At 39.1% G+C, this 16,390-nt stretch overlaps 1 protein-coding gene across 15 annotated transcripts in view; it reads left to right on the top strand.

Moving 5' to 3' along the window:
• Positions 1–16,390, top strand: part of VPS13D (vacuolar protein sorting 13 homolog D) — a 245,608-nt gene that overhangs the window by 111,255 nt on the left and 117,963 nt on the right. For all 15 annotated transcript variants that reach the window (XR_003433445.1, XR_003433444.1, XM_027110129.1 and 12 more), the window contains 5 exons: positions 805–935; positions 1,171–1,346; positions 5,896–6,019; positions 6,817–7,052; positions 10,870–10,978. Coding sequence is in view for 13 of the 15 variants with exons in the window: in XM_027110129.1 (XP_026965930.1) it covers positions 805–935; positions 1,171–1,346; positions 5,896–6,019; positions 6,817–7,052; positions 10,870–10,978 (776 nt within the window). In the remaining 2 variants the exon portion in view is untranslated. The remainder of the gene's footprint in view (positions 1–804; positions 936–1,170; positions 1,347–5,895; positions 6,020–6,816; positions 7,053–10,869; positions 10,979–16,390) is intronic.

The following is a 16,390-nucleotide window of genomic DNA, read 5'->3' as shown; positions in this document are numbered from 1 at the left end:
TACGATATGCTGTAAAAGGGGCAAGTTCTCTAGGAGGAAATTTTGTGTCCCATGTGTAAGCAGAAATGTATCACATAAACTGTCTTAGTTGGTTTTTTTTAATAAATTTATTTAATTTATTTATTTTTGGCTGTGTTGGGTCTTCATCTCTGCGCACGGGCTTTCTCTAGTTGTGGTGAACAGGGGCTACTCTTCGTTGCGGCAGGCAGGCTTCTCATTGCAGTGGCTTCTCTTGTTGCAGAGCACGGGCTGTAGGCGTGCAGGCTTCAGTAGTTGTGGCATGTGGGCTCAGTAGTTGTAGCTCGCAGACTCTAGAGCACAGGCTCAGTAGTTGTGGCTCGCAGGCTCTAGAGCACAGGCTCAGTAGTTGTGGCGCACGGGCTTAGTTGCTCTGTGGCATGTGGGATCTTCACGGACCAGGGCTTGAACGTGTGTCCCCTGCGTTGGCAGGCGGATTCTTAGCCACTGCGCCACCAGGGAAGTCCCTGTCTTAGTTTTATAAATGGAAACCAAACTGAACACCTGTGTGTTTTAGTTGTTGTTATAGTTGTACACACTTTATGAAGAAGCTAGGAATTATGGGAACGTTGATGTTGCCATGGAGACTTTTTAAGGCCTAAATGGGAATAAAGTATAATACTTTGAGTGCTGTTGCTGTTTTCATTCCATTCTTAGGAGCCTTGACAGATTCTCTGGGAGCTACAATTGTTTTTTCAGTGAAATTGTGAAGGCTATTTAATTTTTTTAGACCACAAATTTTTTTCCTTCTGATTAACTCATGGAACTGGTTCTTGTTATTTGTAGGTATTGATGTCAAGAAAGGCCGAGGCCGATATATCGACACCTGTATGGTAATCTTCGCTCCCCGTTACCTGTTAGATAATAAATCATCTCACAAGCTTGCATTTGCACAGAGGGAATTTGCCAGGGGACAGGTAAGCAGCTTGCTTTTGAAGATTAACTAGTATTTATTTAATAGCACAGTGAGTTTTAATGTCAGGGCTTATCTCCCCATCAACACTAAGTTTTTTGATGTGAATAATCATTTTGTGCCTTTGGTATCCTAAATAGCTCCTGGTAGAGGGCAAGGCTCAGAGTAGATAGATACTCAGTAAGCATTTACGTCTTGACTTGGCTTTTGACTAAAGCCAATGATCCTGTGTGTTTTAGGGAACAGCCAATCCTGAAGGTTACATTTCCACCCTTCCTGGTTCCAGTGTGGTGTTCCACTGGCCTCGGAATGACTACGATCAGCTGTTATGTGTCCGATTGATGGATGTTCCCAATTGTATTTGGTCTGGAGGCTTTGAAGTCAACAAGAATAATTCCTTCCATATCAACATGAGGTAAGTTCAGAGACTATATTTAGACAAAAAGTAGCCTCAATTGAGGTGCAGTAATGTAAATAATAAGCTATAAATACCATATAAATTTCAGATATTTATAAAGCTGTAAATAGTAATAAATAGTAAGACTACTCTTCGTGAAATGCACACATATGTTTCTGGCTCAAAGGTCATAAAACTGCAAAGACCAGGCAAGGAGGAGTGAACATTTTGATGCAGTGAGTTAAAGGGAACATTGACAGTTTTGACCATTGTGCACTTGCTGTCGTCTGAGGTCACATGTTCAGGGGGTAGTACTGATCTCACTGTTACCCACAACTCTGTCAGCATTTAGATGGCAGCTTTGATTATAAATGTTTTTGTCTATTCTTGCACATTGTACAAACTCTTCTCTCATTTGATGCGGTTTCAGTAAATCACCTGGCCTTCTTTGCCCAACCCAGTGACCCTCAGGTCCTTGTTAAGAAAAATCAACAAAATTCAGCCTCAAGTAGTACAGGATGACTGCTTTCTTTTTCTGCTTTCATCCATTGCTTAAAAAAAAAAATGTATTGAACTTTAAAAATTGTGGTAAAATACACATACCATATGAGAAAGATAGCATGAAGACCCAGAGATTATTTTGTGGGCCTCAGGCACATAACATAAAATTTACTGTCTTCACCATTTTTAACTTCACTAGTGTTAAGTACATTTATGTTGTGCAAACAATCTCCTAAACTCTTTTCCTCTTGCAAAATGGAAACTCTGTACCCATTAAACAACTGCTCCTCTTTTTCCCTTTCTTAACCCCTGGCAACCGCTGTTTTCCTTTTCATATGAATTTGACTACTCTAGGTATCTCAGATAAGTGAAATCATACAATATTTGTCTTTTTATGAGTGGCTTATTTCACTTAGCATAATGTTCTCAAGGTTCGTCCATGTTGAACTTCCTTTTTTTTTTTTTGGTGATAGTTTATTACATTTTATTTCACTCTAGTGCAGTGAAATTATATATATTCAAGTATAGTTGATTTACAATGTTGTGTTAATTTCTGCTGTACAGTATGGTGATTCAGTTACACGTATATATACATTCTCTTTCATATTCTTTTCCATTATGGTTTATCACAGGATATTGAATATAGTTCCCTGTGCTATATAGTAGGACCATTTTTACATTCACCATTTACATTTCACCATTTTACATTCCTGCCAGTAGCACACAAGGGTTCCAATTTCTCCATATCCTCACCAACACTTGTTATTTTTTGCCCTTCTGATAGTAATGGGTGTGAGGTGGTATCTCATGGTTTTGATTCTCATTTCCCTAATGATTAGTGATGTTGAACTTCTTTTCATGTGCTCGTTGGACGTTTGTACATCTTTTTGGGAGAAATGTCTATTCAACTCCTTTGTCCATTTTCGAATTATTTTTGTTGTTGTTGAGTTGTAGGAGTCCTTTATATATTCTGAATACTAACCCCTTATGAGATACATAATTTGCATATATTTTCTCCCGTTCCATACGTTGCCTTTTCACTCTGTTGATTGTGTTCTGTGATTTACAGTTTTTAATTTCGATGTAGTCCTACTTACCTATTTTAACTTTTGTTGCCTGTGCTTTTGGTGTCGTATCCAAGAAATCATTGCCAAATCCAGTGTTATGAAGCTTTCCCCGCTGTGTTTTCTTCTGAGAATTTTATAGTTTTAGCTCTTACATGTAGGTCTTTGATCCATTTTGAGTTAATGTTTCTATTTAGTGTAAGGTGAGGGTCCAACTTCATTCTTTTGTTTGTGGATATCCAGTTTTCCCAACACCATTTGTTGCAAAGACTTTCCTTTCCCCATGGTATGGTGTTGACACCCTTGTCAAAACTTGGTTGACCCTATATGTGAGGGTTTATTTCTGGGCTCTCTATTCTATTCATTCATATTCTATCTTTATGCCAATATCACACATTTTTTTAAATTACAGTAGTTTTGTAATAAGTTTTGAAGTTAGGAAGTGTGAGATTTCCATCTTTGTTCTTTTTCAAGACTATTTTAGCTATTTGGAGTCCCTTGAGATTCCATCTGAATTTTACTATTTCTGGGGGAAAAAAAAACACTTGGAATTTTGATGGGGGTTTTATTAGATCTGTAGATCCACTTTGGGTAGCATTGACATCTTGACAATACTAAGTCTTCTAATCCATGAACATGGGACGACTTTCTATTTATTTCTGTCCTCTTTAATTTTTTTCATCAAATGCTTTTTGAAGCTAAAGACACTGAAATCAGTGCTATTTCAACACATTTAGAAGCAATATTTAATCATTTATACCTTATGGTTAGTTCTTTATGGAGAACACTATTGCAAGGGAACAGAAAAATGGCTAATTTAATAATAGATGATCCAAAATAGTATTTATATTTGACTCAAAAAATGCATTATCTGAGGTTTTTCTTTGTTTCTGTTTTTGTTGATGATGTGCCTTTCTTAATTATCCTTTGCCCTGGCCCCCCCTTATTAGAGTTAATTGCTTCTGGCATAGTGGTTTTCCGGCTATGTTCCTAGGGGCCATTGGGGTCTAAGGAGGTGACTTTACAGGTCAAGGGAGCAAAGTGGGCAGGACTCCAATGCCCTCATCCGTACTTCAACCAGAACTCCTATCTGGTAGTATCATATGTTCCCCACAACAGCGGTCCCCAACCTTTTTGGCACCAGGGACCAGTTTCGTCAAAGACAGTTTTTCCACGGACGGTGGGGTGGGGGGATGGTTCAGGTGGTAATGCAAGTGATGGGGAGCGGCAGATGAAGCCTTGCTCGCTTGCCCACCACTCACCTCCTGCCGTGTGGCCCCATCCACTGAGGACCAGGGGTTGGGGACCCCTGCCCCACAAGATTTCGTGGTGGGGGTGGGCAGGGGAAGGTGAGGAATTCTGCAGCTGAAACCACCATTGGTTTATATACTGCCTTGGTGGAGGCAGCCCAGATCAGTTGTGTGGTGTGAAGCCAATTCAGAATTAAACAAAAAGTTACTCATCGTTACTTCAAAAAAGAAGAAAAGGAAGTAAAAGGTGTGGAGGGTGGGCAGAAGGATGGCTTGTGTACCTTTGTTAATCCTTTTGAAATAGTTTCAGTGTGTGGCCCTAAACTACTGAGCAGGGACCTGAGCCAGCTGTTTCCTTCCTTTACTTTCCCCACATTTTCATTTTGAAACAGTTTAAACCCACAGAAAACTTATAAGAGTAGTACAAAGGCACCCCTCTTTTACCTAGATTTCCTACATTTCAACATTTGGTCTGTTCTTGTTCTCTCTCCACACTTGCACACATACATTTTTTTTTCCCAAACCATTTGAAAGTAATGTGAAGTCATCATGATACTTCATAAAAACTTTATTACCTATCATTACACACTGAAGAAATTTAATATTGATTATGTTTTTAAATAAATAGTTCTCTAAAATGTCCTTCATAGCAACCTTCCTCCCCAGATCTAGGACCCAGTGAAGGATCATGCATTTTATTTGGTTGGTATATCTCATCTCCTTTAATCTAGAATAGTCATAGTCTCACTTTTCCCTTTTTGTCTTTATTGACGTTGACATTTTTGGAGTCCAAGCCGGTGCCTGGTAGAATGTTTTATTTTCTGGATTTTTCTGATGGTTTTTTATATATAAATTTGGGCCAAAAAAGAAAAATTTGGGCCATCCATTTTTGGTAAGAATACTACTTCTGCGGTGGTACGTGTTTCCCACTGCATCACATCCGGAGGCCTGTGACGTCTGTTGGTCCTGTTATTAATGTTGCTAAATTCGATCATCATTTGGTTTAGCTGGTGTCCACCAGGTCTCTGTATTGTGAAGTTACCTTTTCTTCTTTGTAAACAGGACTAGTCCATTGGGGGGATAATTTGAGACTGTGTGTCTGTTCTGTTTCCCCAAAACCTTTCACTCAATGGCTTGATGGTTCTTACCTGAATCAGTTATTACATTGGTGGTTGCAAAATGGTGATTTTCTGGTTCTCTCATTTCTTCTACATTTATTAACTGATATTCTTCCCTAAGGAAGAGCTTTCTTTCCATTCTCTCCAGTGGTTTATCTGTATTTAAGTACACACACACACACACACACACAACACCCACGTAAATTATGATCACATACTGGTACCTCCATTCCACAGGATTCTTCCTCACCTTCCCTCATCCTACAGTGCAAACCCTGTTTATCAATAACATCAATATATTAGTTTGAACCATGTGAAATTCCTCTTTTCTAGGTCAAAAGTAGTCTAATATTAACAATTTTATGTAGTTCAACCAATATTTACTCATTTGCTGCACTGACGCTAGACCCAAAACAAACCCTAAGTAAAATTTGTAGATCTCATATAGTTACAGCGTGCTGTTCAAAGTTGCTTGAATGAATTCTTTTTTACTGTGTGATTATACTGTCAATTTCTACTTTTTTTAATGTGATCAGAGAGCGCACAGTGGTGATCATGAGAAGTATGAGGAGAATGTGAACTGGAGCTTGTTCCCTCCATTTTATGCAGCCTCTTTTGTTTCCTTTTGCTGCAGAGACACTCTGGGAAAATGCTTCTTCCTGCGTGTGGAAATTACTCTTCGAGGAGCTACCTATAGGATCTCCTTTAGTGATACAGATCAGTTACCCCCTCCTTTCCGAATTGACAACTTTTCTAAGGTACCAAGGGGAGTTGAGAGCCAGTTTGGCTGTTTCATATGCGGGAAAGTGGAATATATACTGCCCTTAAGATAATGATGAATGAAGTACATTTTAAACTTGGGTTCAAAAGAAGCCATACAGGATCTTAGAAATCTTACCATTGGGAGGTGGTTTCTGCTGGTTATTTTGATTGCTGGGCAGCCTTGTCCAGAAGGGACTTCTCAGTACCCAGAACTTATTTTGACTAGATAGTTTGGTTGGCATGGTGCCCTCTGTAGACATTTCCATATAAACAGAGAGAGAGGAATCAGAATCAGATTGACAAATGCCCGGTAGAATGGGCGGGCATTCTTCCTGTTGCTTAGTTACAGTGAGCTCTTTTATGAATCTTCCAAGTAAAGCCAAGATGGAAATCATTAGATTCTATTTTAAATTATGCCTTACATCTTAAAATATGTGACTTTCCATAGCTGAATTCCAAAATTTTTGTTCAAAGTGTATCCCAGGGGGTTGAGGGTAGACTAGATGCCATTGAAAGGACAGAGAAGCTTCCTCTAGGTATCTGGCGTGGCAGAGCTTCTCAAAACCCTTTACCCAACAGGCTGTGGCCCATGTCTAATTGGTGGGCTTTTTGCAATTTTGAAGATGATTAGAGAGGCATTTGAAGAGGCCACATGATGAGCCTCACTTGTGGTTATATGCTGCGTAGGTTCATTTGGGAAGGATCTGGGACTTAAACCTAGGAGGCACTGATAACTTTCCAATACCACCGCTCTGACTGAAAGTCCTCTTTATCCTCTCTGCCCTTACTGTAGGTCCCGGTTGTCTTCACTCAGCATGGCGTTGCTGAACCCAGGCTCCGAACTGAAGTGAAGCCCATGACTTCCTTGGATTATGCCTGGGACGAACCCACCCTGCCACCTTTTATCACTCTGACTGTTAAAGGGGCAGGTTCCTCTGAGATCAACTGCAACATGAATGATTTCCAGGATAACCGACAGCTTTATTATGAAAATTTCATTTACATTGCTGCTACATATACGTTCTCTGGGTAATTCTGAGTTAAATTACTGTTCGTAAAGCAGAAAACTCTAATTATTAACCGGTTTTAAATTTTAAGCAGTTCTCAGGAGGCTAAGGGATGAACGAAGATTCCTTCCATTCTTTACCAAATCCTAGGCTCAGGCTCTATCTTGAGAGGTCTTTAGTCTAAACCCTTGTCTTCTGGCTAGAGTAAAATTTATCCAAAAAGGCAAGACTCTTCTCTTTTTAATAATCTATCCCCAATAATCCATTCTAGTATCTAACAACTCCCCTAAGGCATTGTTATTATAATGTCTTAAATTTCTCTTGCTGTAAACTTTTGTTTTACCTCTTTCCTCTTTCCTTTACCTCTTTCCATTTTTTGTTTTACCTCTTTCCTCATTTGAAACTGACTAATCTTCATCCATAATTATTCAAGTCACCATTCTGACTCTCCTCTTCCATTGAGAATTCTGATTAAGCAGACACTTAAAGGTCTTTTTAATAGTCACCTAAAGGCAAGCAGAGGAGTTTAACTTGACAGTAATTCCAGTTGCCTTACAATTATAATCTTCACTGTTGTCTGACTAGTTAGTTGTATTTGGAAAGAAAAGACAGGTGAGGAATAGTGAGCTTATTCTAATTCTGTTAGATTGGTACAGAGATAGGTACGTAGAGATTCAAAATGTTAGGCTTTCAAAAGTAGTCATTCCACCAACACGTAAATATAGTTTGTTTCTGTGCTGGTTACAGGGCCAATTTTAAAGTTGAAGAAACTGGGAAGATAGCCTGATCTTTAGCATTCCAAATATAAGTCACCTGGTGAACGGGGCATTTAAAGTCATATTTCTTTGCAAAATGTTCTGAATAATTTTGCTCATGAAATATTTTTGTATGTGCCTGAGGCCCACAAAATCATCTCTGAGTCTGTGTAGTGTCTCTCTCAGCTACCTAGACTCCAGATTTCACTAATAATGAATTGAATAGGCATCTTTGCTTAGAGTAGCCCTTCTTTTCCTTGTTTATTACAGTTCTCTTTTGATAATGATGGTGCTGAGATGCTTATCTTGTTTTAATTAAGTCAATCATGTGTGTTTCTTTCTTTTTAAAGATTATGGCACTCAGTAGTATGACATGCTTAAGGTTTTAGTGCCTGAAAAGCCAGTCCTTAATCTGGTTGCTATTCATGTTTTTCTCTTTACTTTCTTATGTTAAATTCCAGTAGTTACTAAGCTGTTTAACTGAAGAATCCTAATGGAGAATTACGAGTTTAATGGGTTGAACAGATATGGATAGAGAAAAAGAGAAGTTCCTGGGAATCTTAGTGTGCTAAGGGGTTGACCCCTATAAGTGCAGTAGATCCTATTTCTTCGCATTTTTGGTGAGAACTGACGATGAGGAAGGAGACTAGTTTTGTTTTGTTTTGTTTTATTTGAAATTGAGGTGAAGTTCATATACCATAAAATTAACCATTTTAAAGTGATCAGTTCAATGGCATTTAGTGTATTCGTGATATTGTACAGCCACCACCTCTATCTAGTTCCAAAATGTTTTCATCACCCCAAACCCATTAAGTAGTGACTCCCCCATTAAACCTCTTCTCTCAGCCCCTGGAAACCACCAATCTGCTTTCTGTCTCTCAGGATTTACCTATTTCAGATATTTCACATAAATTATCATAAAACATGTGACCTTTTGTGTCTGGCTTCTTTCACTTAGCATAATGTTTTCAAGGTTCATCCACACTGTAGCATGTATCACTGTTTCATTCCTGTTATGGCTGAGTAATATTCCATTGTGTGTCTGTACCGCATTTTGTCTGTTCTTCCTTTGATGGACATTTGTGTTGCCTCTACCTTTTGGCTGTTGTGAACAGTGCTGTCAGCATGCCCATACATGTACTTGTTTAAGTACTTGTTTTTAATTCTTTTGCATATATACCTAGGAGTGGAATTGCTGGGTTCTACGGTAATTCTGTGTTTACCTTTTTTTTTTTTTTTGCGGTACACGGGCCTCTCACTGTTGTGGCCTCTCCCGTTGCGGAGCACAGGCTCCGGACGCGCAGGCTCAGCGGCCATGGTTCATGGGCCCAGCCGCTCCTCGGCATATGGGATCTTCCCGGACTGGGGCACGAACCCGTGTCCGCTGCATCGGCAGGTGGACTCTCAACCACTGTGCCACCAGGGAAGCCCCTGTGTTTACCTTTTTGAGGAACTGCTATGCTATTTTCCACAGGAGCTGAATCATTTTATGTCCCACCAGTAATGTGTAAGGGTTCTGGTTTCTCTACATTCTCAGCAGTGCTTGTTGTTTTCCACTTAAAAACAAATTTTTTTTTAACGTTTTTTTTAAATTTATTTTATTTATTTATTTTTGGCTGTGTTGGGTATTCGTTGCTATGCGCGGGCGTTCTCTAGTTGTGGTGAGCAGGGGCTACTCTTTGTTGCGGTGCTCGGGCTTCTCATTGCAGTGGCTTCTCTTGCTGCGGAGCACGGGCTCTAGACACACAGGCTTCAGTAGTTGTGGCACATGGGCTCAGTACTTGTGGCTCACAGGTTTAGCAGTTGTGACGCACAGGCTCAGTTGCTCTGCGGCATGTGGGATCTTCCTGGACCAGGGCTCGAACCCGTGTCCCCTGCATTGGCAGGCGGGTTCTTAACCACTGCGCCACCAGGGAAGCCCTGTTTTCCACCTTTTTTTGATTGTAGTAATTCTACTGAATAGGTAATGTTACCTCATTGCGGTTTTGATTTGCATTTCCATAATAATTAATGATATTGAAGATCTTATCACGTGCTTATTCCCATTTGTGTATCTTTTTTGTTTGTTTGTTTTTTGACCATGTCGCACAGCTTGCGGGATCTTAGTTCCCCAACCAGGTATTGAACCCCGGGCCGCCCTGGCCACGGCGTTGAAAGCGGTGGCTCCTAACCACTGGACTGCCAAGGAATTCCCTATTTGTATATCTTTGGGGAAATGTCTATTCAAATCCTTGGCCCATTTTTAGATTAGATTTTTTTGCCTTTTTGAATTTTAAAGCTCCTTATATAATATGGATACAAATCCCATATCAGATATATGATTTGCAAATATCTTCTCCCATTCCGTGGAATGTCTTTTTACTTTCTTGGTAATGTCTTTCGGAAGGACAAAAGTTTTTTAATGTTGTTGAAGTCAAATTTTTTTTGGTCACTTGTGCTTTTGATATCATGAAAACTGGTTTTTAACTCGGAATTTTTCAGTCCATTTTTTGATGATAGAGATTAGTGGAAACAGGAGGATGATCTAAATAAAATCTCATTGAAATACCCTAAAGTGTAGTTAGGCTGCAACATTCCATAAAGCTTAGTATTCTTAAGCCATAGAGAAACACAACAAGGTGGAATTGGAGGAAGGTGATTATGAACCCTTTGTTTTCTTTTCATCCTTAAGGGACTTCTGATTTCTTGCTAAGACATGGGGATGCAATAATTCTGATCATCTTCCTGGCAAACAGTAGAACTAATTCTTGGACCCTTGGAATGTCTGGATTAGTTTTTGTTTTTTGTCTCTAAAGATATATAGTCATCCTTTTATGTCTGAATTTTAAGCCACTGAAATTATCAGGAGAGGGGAAATGTCAGAGTATGTCTTCTGACAAATGAATCTTTGAACTGTGCAGGAAAACAGCACAACCTTGATCTTTCTGCAGCTTGAGTCAGGCTTTTTCTTCTATGATTAAAGAAGAATTATCTTCTTTATGGTGGAGGTTTAGCCGTTTGCTTATGAGTACATGAATACGCATGTGAGTCCACGTGTATACGTGTGTGTGTGTATTATGATTGTTACTGTTTTTTCAATTCTAGTTTACAGGAGGGGACAGGACGGCCTGTGGCTTCCAACAGAGCCATTACCTGTGCAGAGCTCGTCTTGGATGTCTCACCGAAGACACAGAGAGTCATTTTAAAGAAGAAGGTAAGAGAGCTTAGAACTTGGAGTTTAGAAGAAAAGATTTTTAGCCCTGGAAGGGACAGGGGCCACCTGGTCCACCCCCTCGTTTTGCAGATGAGCAAGCAGAGACCTAGGCCCGTGCTCAGATGGAACTTGGGCGTCCTGACTGCTCCATTTGTTGTTCTCCCCACTGTCCCATGACGCCTGCTCTAGGAATTCCAAGCCCTTCTCATCTTTGATACCTTTTCGAAGAACTTAATTCTTGAATTTATTTTTTTTCAAATTTGTGATTTGTCGTTTTCATTACTCTTTCTATTGTAACACTCCCCTAATCTACTTTTCCCTAAACTCAGTGGAAAAATTATCACACTGACAGTTTTTTCCCTTTTTATGCCAACATTCTTTTCAAGTTAGTTTATGAAATGATTATGCTAGTAGACCTAGATATTGAGAGAAAGAGTAAAGTTTGACCAGAAATATTGTGACTGACAGAAAGACTGGTAATAAATAGTTCAGACTTCAAAATGAATGTTGTTTGAGAACACAGAGGTGCAGAAATCACTCTAAGAGGAGGAAGATCAGCAGCTATCATTATTTGAAACCATTTACCTGAGGGGTGTGTTCTGGAAAATTTTGCATAATATAAATCATATAATCCAAAAACAACCCTGACAGAGGTTGTGTGTTTCCAACCTAAGTGGCCCTAATGCTGACAGAGGATGCCCTTTAATCATCTAAAGTGCTATCATGTGTGGCAGTAATGTAGGTGGTTTATGACTCATTTGGCTTTGAGGTTGTACAACTCTTACTGCATTTTTTTTTTTTTTTTTTTTTTTTTTAACATCTTTATTGGGGTATAATTGCTTTACAATGGTGTGTTAGTTTCTGCTTTATAACAAAGTGAATCAGTCATACATAAACATATGTTCCCATATGTCTTCCCTGTTGCGTCTCCCTCCCTCCCACCCTCCCCATCCCACCCCTCCAGGCTGTCACAAAGCACCGAGCCAATATCCCTGTGCCATGTGGCTACTTCCCACTAGCTATCTACCTTACTGCGTTTGTTAGTGTGTATATGCCCATGACTCTCTCTCGCCCTGTCACAGCTCACCCTTCCCCCTCCCCATAACCTCAAGTCCGTTCTCTAAGAGGTCTGCGTCTTTATTCCTGCTTTACCCCTAGGTTCTTCATGACATTTTTTTCTTAAATTCCATATATATGTGTTAGCATACGGTATTTGTCTTTTTCTTTCTGACTTACTTCACTCTGTATGACAGACTCTAGGTCTATCCACCTCATTACAAATAGCTCAATTTCGTTTCTTTTTATGGCTGAGTAATATTCCATTGTATATATGTGCCACATCTTCTTTATCCATTCATCCGATGATGGGCACTTAGGTTGTTTCCATCTCCGGGCTATTGTAAATAGAGCTGCAATGAACATTTTGGTACATGACTCTTTTTGAATTTTGGTTTCCTCAGGGTATATGCCCAGTAGTGGGATTGCTGGGTCATATGGTAGTTCTATTTGTAGTTTTTTAAGGAACCTCCATACTGTTCTCCATAGTGGCTGAACCAATTCACATTCCCACCAGCAGTGCAAGAGGGTTCCCTTTTCTCCACACCCTCTCCAGCATTTATTGTTTCTAGATTTTTTGATGATGGCCATTCTGACTGGTGTGAGATGATATCTCATTGTAGTTTTGATTTGCATTTCTCTAATGATTAATGATGTTGAGCATTCTTTCATGTGTTTGTTGGCAGTCTGTATATCTTCTTTGGAGAAATGTCTATTTAGGTCTTCTGCCCATTTTTGGATTGGGTTGTTTGTTTTCTTGTTATTGAGCTGCATGAGCTGCTTGTAAATTTTGGAGATTAATCCTTTGTCGGTTGCTTCATTTGCAAATATTTTCTCCCATTCTGAGGGTTGTCTTTTGGTCTTGTTTATGGTTTCCTTTGCTGTGCAAAAGCTTTGAAGTTTCATTAGGTCCCATTTGTTTATTTTTGTTTTTATTTCCATTACTCTAGGAGGTGGGTCAGAAAGGATCTTGCTTTGATTTATGTCATAGAGTGTTCTGCCTATGCTTTCCTCTAAGAGTTTGATAGTTTCTGGCCTTACATTTAGGTCTTTAATCCATTTTGAGCTTATTTTTGTGTATGGTGTTAGGGAGTGATCTAATCTCATACTTTTACATGTACCTGTCCAGTTTTCCCAGCACCACTTATTGAAGAGGCTGTCCTTTCTCCATTGTACATTACTGCCACCTTTATCAAAGATAAGGTGTCCATATGTGCATGGGTTTATCTCTGGGCTTTCTATCCTGTTCCATTGATCTATCTTTCTGTTTTTGTGCCAGTACCATACCGTCTTGATGACTGTAGCTTTGTAGTATAGTCTGAAGTCAGGGAGCCTGATTCCTCCAGTTCCTTCTTTCGTTCTCAAGATTGCTTTGGCTATTCGGGGTCTTTTGTGTTTCCATACAAATTGTGAAATTTTTTGTTCTAGTTCTGTGAAAAATGCCAGTGGTAGTTTGATAGGGATTGCATTGAATCTATAGATCGCTTTGGGTAGTAGAGTCATTTTCACAATGTTGATTCTTCCAATCCAAGAACATGGTATATCTCTCCATCTATTTATATCATCTTTAATTTCTTTCATCAGTGTCTTATAATTTTCTGCATACAGGTCTTTTGTCTCCTTAGGTAGGTTTATTCCTAGATATTTTATTCTTTTTGTTGCAATGGTAAATGGGAGTGTTTTCTTGATTTCACTTTCAGATTTTTCATCATTAGTATATAGGAATGCCCAGAGATTTCTGTGCATTAATTTTGTATCCTGCCACTTTACCAAATTCATTGATTAGCTCTAGTAGTTTTCTGGTAGCACCTTTAGGGTTCTCTATGTATAGGATCATGTCATCTGCAAACAGTGACAGCTTTACTTCTTCTTTTCCAATTTGGATTCCTTTTATTTCCTTTTCTTCTCTGATTGCTGTGGCTAAAACTTCCAAAACAATGTTGAATAATAGTGGTGAGAGTGGGCAACCTTGTCTTGTTCCTGATCTTAGTGGAAATGCTTTCAGTTTTTCACCATTGAGGATGATGTTTGCTGTGGGCTTGTCATATATGGCCTTTATTATGTTGAGGAAAGTTCCCTCTATGCCTACTTTCTGCAGGGTTTTTATCATAAATGGGTGTTGAATTTTGTCAAAAGCTTTCTCTGCATCTATTGAGATGATCATATGGTTTTTCTCCTTCAATTTGTTAATATGGTTTATCACATTGATAGATTTGCGTATATTGAAGAATCCTTGCATTCCTGGAATAAACCCCACTCTTACTGCATTTTTAATGGGGGATAGATTCAAATTATTTCAGATTTTGCACATCAAATGAAACTTTAATACATGTGTTTCTAATTCAGTTTTATATTTTTAACAGCTTTATTGAGATATAATTCATGTACCATACAAATCACCCATTTAAAATATACAATTCAGTGGGTTTTAATCTATCCACAGTAGGTACTGCTTTAACCACACTCAATTTTAGGACATTTTCATCACCTCAGGAAAGAACCCTGTATCCTTTAGCTGTCACCCCCACATCCTCCTCACCTCCCAGCCCTAAGCAGTCGTTAATCTACTCTCTGTCACTGTAGACGCCCCTGTTCTGGACTTCGGTCAATATATGAGTGGTCTTTAATGAAGGGCTTCTTTCAGTTATCCTAATATTTTCAGGGTTCTTCATCCATCTATCAATCAACCAGTACTTCTACATGTGTTTTTATATCATACCAGTTGAAAGTCACATAATTCAAATTTGCTTAAAATGTTATCACATTCTTTTATATAAGACTGTGTTTATGTGTTAGATACATTTTAGAAATAAGATTTGGGAATGGTGATGAGTAAAGAGACCATGAGATGTAGTAATTGAAAGACAATTTTCTAGACTTTATTGAACGTTTTGAAAAAGGAAATTTTAAAAGACAATAATCTAAAAATAAAAGAGTCTAACAGAAATCAAGGAATCGGGAAAAAAATAGAAGAGCCCTTGGAAATGATGCAGATGACCTTCAAAGAAATGTTCAAGTTAATGAGGATGTTAGAGTGAATGGAAACCAACTCAAGAGAAAGATGATTTATCAGTGGAGTATGATCACCAGGTGTGATCAGCAAAACACTAATAATAAATATACATACATGGGATTTCCAAGGGCTGGTGTCTGCTAAGTGGACAGAAACAGACTTTTTTAAATTAAGTAGCAAAAAATACTTTACATAAAATTTTATAATTTACACATTTTCACAGTTGTCATTTCACTTGATGAGGATGAAAACCGGTAAATGGGAGGGAAGGTGATGAGTGAGTTACGTTGACATCTAAAACTGGGCAATGTTCTTTGAATTGGCACTAGGAAATGGACCTGTGTGCTTGAATTAGAAACCAAGAGTAGAAGGTTGACCTCTTAGGTTTTTGTTTGTTTGTTTTTTGGGATTTTTTTTTTTTTACTTTCTGTTTTGAAAGAATCTCAAATTTACAGAAAAGTTGGTAGAAATTCTATAAAGTGGATTTGTCCTGTTGCTGGTGACGTTAACGTTAGCACTTGCTTAAGGTGGTGTCTGCCAGCCTTCTCCACTGTGAAGGAAGTTTTTCTTTTCCTTTGTATTTAGTAAATATTTTGTGGAGAGGTGCTTTGAGACTCTGTAAATATCCTGTTCCTCATCAAGTTTTCTATGTATGTATGTATGCATGCATGCATGTGTATTAGCTTGGACTTCCAGAACAAAATAATATAGACTAAACAATGAGAATTTATTTCTCGCAGTTCTGGAAGCTAGGAGGTCCAAGATCAGGGTGCCGGGCAAGTCGGTTCCCGGAGGGGGCCCTTCTTCTAGTTTGTGGACTGCAGCCTTCTTACCGTGTCCTCAGATGGCAGAGGAAGAGTGGGGTCAGGGGTGAGGGGAGAGGAGAAAGCAAGCCCTTTGGTGTCTTAAGGACACTGATCCCATCAGGAGACCCCCACCCTCATGACCTCATCTAAGCCTAATTATTACCCAAAGGCCCCATTTTCATCCCAACTGTGGGTTAGGTCTCCAGCATAAGGATTTTGCAGGAGCACAGTTCAGTCTGTAGCTTTATGTATGTCCCCATGGCTCCCTATTTTATTCAGTGTGTTATCTGTTACTGTCAGGGTTTATTTTTATCCTCAGTTCTCATGTTTGGCCGGTAGGAGTGCCTTTAACCTCCTGTGTCCTTTTGACATATGCCCCTCATGCCTTGAGCACTTCCATACTTTCTGACACAGCAAGTTATTTTGGGCTTGTTTTGTACTTTCCCTGCAGCATTCCCGGAATTTGCCACTTCTTTGAGGAGCCCTGATTCCTTTTATCAGAGAATGGAATTTAGAAACTTAAGATATGTACACTAG

The sequence above is a fragment of the Aethalodelphis obliquidens genome, unplaced genomic scaffold, assembly GCF_003676395.1.
Source record: "Aethalodelphis obliquidens isolate GAN/ISIS:26980383/991018 unplaced genomic scaffold, ASM367639v1 scaffold9, whole genome shotgun sequence".
Lineage (NCBI taxonomy): Eukaryota > Metazoa > Chordata > Mammalia > Artiodactyla > Delphinidae > Aethalodelphis > Aethalodelphis obliquidens.
This window is presented reverse-complemented; position numbering and strand designations above follow the sequence as displayed.